The sequence below is a fragment of the Bidens hawaiensis genome, unplaced genomic scaffold, assembly GCF_021521415.1.
Source record: "Bidens hawaiensis isolate Kalapana, Puna unplaced genomic scaffold, B.hawaiensis_p1.1 tig00027299_1, whole genome shotgun sequence".
Taxonomy (NCBI): Eukaryota; Viridiplantae; Streptophyta; class Magnoliopsida; order Asterales; family Asteraceae; genus Bidens; species Bidens hawaiensis.
This window is the reverse complement of record NW_027494407.1, coordinates 269,167-275,516: the sequence shown is the minus strand read 5'-3', so window position 1 is coordinate 275,516 and position 6,350 is coordinate 269,167. Positions and strand designations below refer to the sequence as shown.

Sequence of the window (6,350 nt, the reverse complement as noted above, 5' to 3'; positions counted from 1 at the left end):
AATATTTTGATAATTATATTTGAGTGAGTATTATAACTTTATGATCTTTCATATTAAGGATTAAAGATCATGTGTTTTATTTTCCAGTTAATTAGTATTCATAAATTATTTAATCAATAATTATAAAAGTTGACAACACAATATTTACCATTTATACATCTTTTAAAGACTTTATTCGGAACCTTTTTTTTGTATATGGATATCAGTCAACTTGACATTACTCGTTTTGAGATATACGATTTAATTAAAAAAATGATTTTAACCCATTACCCAAACTCCGTCCTTCACGGCTTCTAAAACATGTATTTAGCACGGTCAAATCCATGATAGATACCTTTTCCATATTCAATTATTGCGCTATTTGTTTGTAGCGAATAATTTCGTCGTATATCACTTTTGCTATGGATTTAGGACGAATTTTGATAAGAACATTATGTTGTTATAATTTTTGCTCTAAATTTGCTATGATTTTTTTTACGAAATTCTTACTACGGATTTTGTATGATTATACTATGAATTTTATTAAACTGTTTTTAGTTACTATTTTTAAATACTTTTTTCTTGACTTCGTTACATGGCCGGTACTGTATATGTTCGAATTAATAAAACAAGATGGACAATGAAAGGTCAACTGTTGATAATTTGTGACGACTTTAGTGGTAAAATTAGTTGTAAAGTTTGGTTATGATTTGCCGTCGTTCATCTAGTTGTTACTAAATGATGAAAGGAGGATATTTCATCAAAGTAATTATATATTCACTTTAATTTTGACCTTAATTATTATCTTCTTGTTTCTCTCTCTCTCTCTCTCTCACGACTTGCTTGCGGTGTGTGCATATAATGTATATATGTGTGAACCCTCGGGTGGGCAAAAGTGAAATTGCACTAATTTGGACGTTATTTTACTAATATCGTGAAAATAACGTTAAAAGTGGTGAAAGGTTAATCAGACATCGTGTGGTGGCATTGATAGCCGAAAGACAAGGATACATGCACCAATAGGCGGTGTCCCAATAGTCGAGTGTTATGTGTCTTATGTCCAAAGCTTGATGCAAAACTACTATCGAGCCGGGGTCTCACCGGAAGCAGCCTCTCTATTCTTAAAGGGTAGATGTAAGACTTTCTACATTTTACTCTTCTCAGACCCTACCATAGCTTTTCTATTGGTGAGATATATTGAGTACGATGATGATTATTGTTTCTCTCTCTCCTCTTGGTTTCTTTTAACAACATTTGGAACTATTCCTTATATCTAAGTAAGCATTCCTGGGACGTGATGTCAACCGTCGACACTGATATTAATATTTTAGGCTTGACTTATTTAGGAACACCATCAAGAAGAAAACCCACTGGTGGCATTGATAGCCGAAAGACAAGGATACATGCACCAATAGGCGGTGTCCCAATAGTCGAGTGTTATGTGCCTTATGTCCAAAGCTTGATGCAAAACTACTATCGAGCCGGGGTCTCACCGGAAGCAGCCTCTCTATTCTTAAAGGGTAGAGGTAAGACTTTCTACATTTTACCCTTCTCAGACCCTACCATAGCTTTTCTATTGGTGAGATATATTGAGTACGATGATGATTATTGTTTCTCTCTCTCCTCTTGGTTTCTTTTAACAACATTTGGAACTATTCCTTATATCTAAGTAAGCATTCCTGGGACGTGATGTCAACCGTCGACACTGATATTAATATTTTAGGCTTGACTTATTTAGGAACACCATCAAAAAGAAAACCCACAAATGTAAGAAAACCCTACTGAACCAAATTTCGATCATGAGACCTTATGGATGCTAAGGCTTAACTAGCATCCCTATGCCAATGGACCAAAGGTGAAAATGGTAGTTTGAGCTTTAGTTTTCTTGAGGGATTTTGAGGTCCAAAGTCATTGTCAAGATAGAAGCAATTCCCACATACTTATATTTATTTATGTGTGGTGCATGCTGTTGTGTTTAGTTCATTTGTTGTTTTCAAACTAGAGATCATCGACCCTACATGGTTATCATTTATCAACTCTTTCTGGTTAGTGATAGTGTACTCACAACATCCATAAATCAAAGCCAATGGTCATTTACTAGTTGCAATTTCCAAATGGTGGTTATCATGGCACTATCCCATAACTTCCTCTTTTAACCCCTTTGTCTACATATATATATTCATGTCATTACAACTATCTTCATGCACACACATCTTATAATTAGTTTAATAGATCAAATCTCAAGTGATTAATATCTATGTCAAAAGAAGGAATCAATCTATCTATGAACGTAAATGGTCAGTCGAAAGTGCCTCCAGGGTTTCGGTTCCACCCGACAGAGGAGGAGCTTCTTGATTATTACTTAAGGAAGAAGCTTGCGTACGAAAAAATCGATCTTGATGTTATTCGAGAGGTTGATCTTAATAAGCTTGAACCCTGGGACATCCAAGGTATTTAATTTCTTCATTATGTAAAACATATAATCAAGATTTTTATAACCTTATTAATGAAATAAATTGAGCTCAATTTTATGTGTGTAGATAAATGCAATATTGGCTCCACCCCACAAAATGATTGGTACTTTTTCAGTCACAAAGACAAGAAATATCCGACCGGGACCAGAACAAATCGTGCCACTATTGCTGGTTTCTGGAAAGCCACCGGGCGAGATAAGGTTATACATAGTAGTCTTCAAAGAATTGGTATGAGGAAGACCTTGGTGTTTTACACAGGGAGAGCACCACATGGCCAAAAATCTGACTGGATTATGCATGAATATAGGCTTGATGATAATATCATTCCCATCCAAGAATCAACCGTAAGTTTCCCAAAACACTAAGACAATCATTTTAACCAAAAATAGTCAAACTCAGAAAATTATTATTTAAAACGGCCGTTTGAAGAATATCAGACGAGTTTTCAGTCCATTGGGTGTCAAACTTTGAATATTATTGGCCAGAATAACTATTTGGTCAATATTCAAATGGTTGTTTTGATCATATAAAGTTAAAGTTTGGAATTCTTTTTTGTCAAAACGCAGTTCAAACTCTATCCGGACAGCCATTTAAAACGGCCCATTATTAAACATCATAAACTCACTTTAGTTAGTGATGTGTTTGAGATCAAGAAATGAAGTGTACTAATTTGTGTTAGAACATATGTTATTATTCAGGATTCTAGCTTGTGTGATTGTGCACATGATGAAGGGTGGGTTGTATGCCGTGTGTTCAAGAAGAAAATCTACCACAAATCCTTCGAGATTCCGCATAGATCATCATGTGGCTCAATGGACACAACATCACAGTTTCAATCCTTAACCAAAGACGGTACTCTTGAACAATTACTCGCGTACATGGATAATAGCCGGTCTTGCAAGCAAGAAACTGAGAGTTTCAGCGGCATCCAAGAAGATATGCATAAACTTATGAACCCCGTTAACGACCTATTTGTTAACCTCCCTGGGCTTAACAGTCCCACAATGACTACATCCCCTCCAGTGAGCTCAACCACATATGATCAGTGTAGTAATTGGGTAGATGTAGACAAGTTCGTGGCGTCCCAGCTCGATGGCCAGAGGGAGGAAGCCAAACACGATGAGAACTTGTGTTTCTCGGTTGACAATAATGTGGCACATCTTTCGGGGCTTAACGAGGTAGATATTTGGAGCTTAGCTAGTGGATCATCGCTTGATCCGCTATATCAGTTGTCGGTATAATGTTTATATGTTTTAAGGAAACTACCATATATATACTTGCATACAAAAGCATAAGTTATATAATGATTAAGTTGCTGGAATTGAAATCATAAATTTCAAGGACTTGATTAAGGAAGCTAGGGGAAGAGTGAGTAATAGCCACATCAGGTAGATATGTATGTAATTGTGATGTGTCATTTATTAGCTAAAAGCATCTTGTAGTTAGGGTAATCACATCTTACTACCTGTGTCATTACATCCTTTTAATTGAAGAATATATTTAGAGTTTTATTCTTTTGATATAATTTTACATAAATCTCATTCTTCAAGATAGAGATCAAGTTTTCACATATTTAGGGACTCCCTTTTAATTCTTGTGATTGTAAATTGAAGAAAGAGATGGCTTGAGATATTGTATAAGTAGCGGTTTAGGTTTGAATAAAGATAGAGCTGAGAAACGTAATGTTCATATATTCAAGTAAGATAGCAATAATTTACATCAATATAGAACGCAAACGAATAACAATCGGCATCACTAACTCTTTTTTTATTGACAAAAGTAAGTCTTTTAAATACATACTTGTTAGGGAGAACATAAATGAACATGTTGAATAGGGTGGTTCTAAACTGGACGAGTAAACATCAAATGCAATTTAAAATAGAAACAACTAATATTAAATTGGACAGCTACATAAAAAAATGAGCTGTTGAAATAAACAATCGATCACATGCAAGTTATATAATTAAATCAAATCAAATAAAAGCGTAAAAAGGGTTCCCAAGTCAACTGAATAATCTTTGAAATTATTGGTTAAAACATCCAACCTATTAAGAAGTTTTCAACTACATTAAATGAAGTCTCCATGACAACTCTATGCTCTTTTTAAGTGAATAATCATCTCCCTCCATTTTACATGTAACAAACTAACAATTAAACGTTGTAATTTGGTGTGTAATTAAATTTTCTTGTAAAGATTAGGATTACATCAGTGTGCTTATATAGTGAATACGGTGCTATAACCTATTATATATTTGTCAATAGTATCCGATTAGTAGGGGTGTGTGTGGTGCGGTTCGGTGCGGTTTTTCGTTAAACCGAACCGGAAACCAAAACTTCGGTTTTTGGAGTATTTGAAACCGTTCGGTTTCGATTTTGGTTTTTCGGTTTTATTTTGGTTTCGGTTCTTTCGGTTTTTACCATTTGATCTTGAAAACTTTAGGTCAAAAGAAAGTTTTCAAAAAATAATTAACTTAGGTATAAATAGTTTTGTTAATTGTAAAATATTAGACTATTAAACATTTTATCAAAAATATCTGAGTTACATGTTTATTAAACTCTTATAAATTACTTAATATAAAATAACAAAAATTTAGGAATTCGGTTCGGTTTTTTCGGTTTTTATTATACGCAAAACCAAAACCGAACCGTTAGTTCCGTTTTTACAAAAACATAAAACTAAACTGTCGGTTTTTGTTTCAATTTGGTTTTTCAGTTTGAATTTTTCGGTTTTTTCATTTCCGGATTGGTTTTTCGGTTTCTCACACACACCTACCGACTAGCCAATTTACAAGTTCGTTTAAGGATCTTCGATTCGGTAATTATCTCATTATTCTTTGATATACTTACATTCCATTTCTGTTTTATTAATGAGATTTGAACTCAGTACAAATTTAAGGACGTTGCACTATGATCATATCTTTGACATATGTTTGGGTGCATTGGGTGCATTGACATATGTTGCACTATGATCATATCTTTGTAGCATCATTATATAATGCTACAAGCCTACAAGGACCGTCCCACCTTAATTATCATCGACGTGTTTGGGTGCATTGACTATAGATAAGAGAACTCTACAATTAGACGTGCGTGAGTGAGAGCATCCGTGACGGGTGACTTCCTAGAAAGTGTTCGAGCAAGAAAAAATGAATGTGTTAACTCCTCGTGGGAAAGGAACCACTATGGATTAGTATCGACAATCAATCGATCAAAGCCACTCTTATGTATCTTTTTATTATTTAAGATGGTGATGGAAGACGGTGAGTCTCAAGGGGGTGTTTGTGACACTTTTAACAAATCCAACATCGTTATATGATGTCTAGATAACAGATACTCGGCTATAACAACTCGCTACGAAACTCTCGTTAAGTACATATAATACATATAAATTTCCCAACAACAACTATCATTTTCTTAATTTGACAAATTAATCATGGCTAGCATCGAAATACGGGGAAGCAATGCATGTGTATAGGCCCATTAGAAAACCAAAGTTGGTTGGTGCAACTACCTTACTCATATTTATTTAGCCGTCAAGCAAGATCAATACTCCTGTCAAGAACGTACCATCATGTGTATACATCAAGGCTTCTATTATGAACTTTAAATAAAAGTGTACTAAGTCATATATTTCATACAAAAAAAAGTATATACTTATTTGCATCATATATATACTTATTTGCATCATAATAATATAAATCCCATGACACTTTTAAACATAGAGTGTACTTAAATGAGTGACTTATAGTAGGGTTGTACATGAAACCAGAAAAATTTTACGAACTGAAAACCCGAATAAATCCGACAGAAACAAAAATTGATAGTTTGGTTATATGTTTTTCTAAACACTGAACTTATGTTTTCGTTTTGGTTTAACATGTAATAAAAACCGAAAAA

General features: G+C 34.1%; 1 protein-coding gene across 1 annotated transcript; it reads left to right on the top strand.

Annotated features, from left to right (window-relative positions):
• The first annotated feature begins 1,613 nt into the window (after positions 1 to 1,613).
• LOC143575149 (NAC domain-containing protein 12-like) lies at positions 1,614 to 3,907 on the top strand. The gene is made up of 3 exons (XM_077059589.1): positions 1,614 to 2,429; positions 2,520 to 2,797; positions 3,152 to 3,907. The coding sequence occupies exons 1-3, from the start codon at positions 2,237 to 2,239 to the stop codon at positions 3,692 to 3,694; spliced, it is 1,014 nt and encodes a 337-aa protein (XP_076915704.1). The 5' UTR covers positions 1,614 to 2,236; the 3' UTR covers positions 3,695 to 3,907.
• The last annotated feature ends 2,443 nt before the right edge of the window (positions 3,908 to 6,350 follow it).

What these genes read in the sequence shown, in the direction of transcription:
- LOC143575149 (XM_077059589.1), top strand. Translation starts at nt 2,237, where the DNA reads ATGTCAAAAGAAGGAATCAATCTATCTATGAACGTAAATGGTCAGTCG. An exon ending in TGAACCCTGGGACATCCAAG is followed by an intron (nt 2,430 to 2,519) that starts GTATTTAATTTC and finishes TTATGTGTGTAG; the next exon opens with ATAAATGCAATATTGGCTCC. An exon ending in TTCCCATCCAAGAATCAACC is followed by an intron (nt 2,798 to 3,151) that starts GTAAGTTTCCCA and finishes GTTATTATTCAG; the next exon opens with GATTCTAGCTTGTGTGATTG.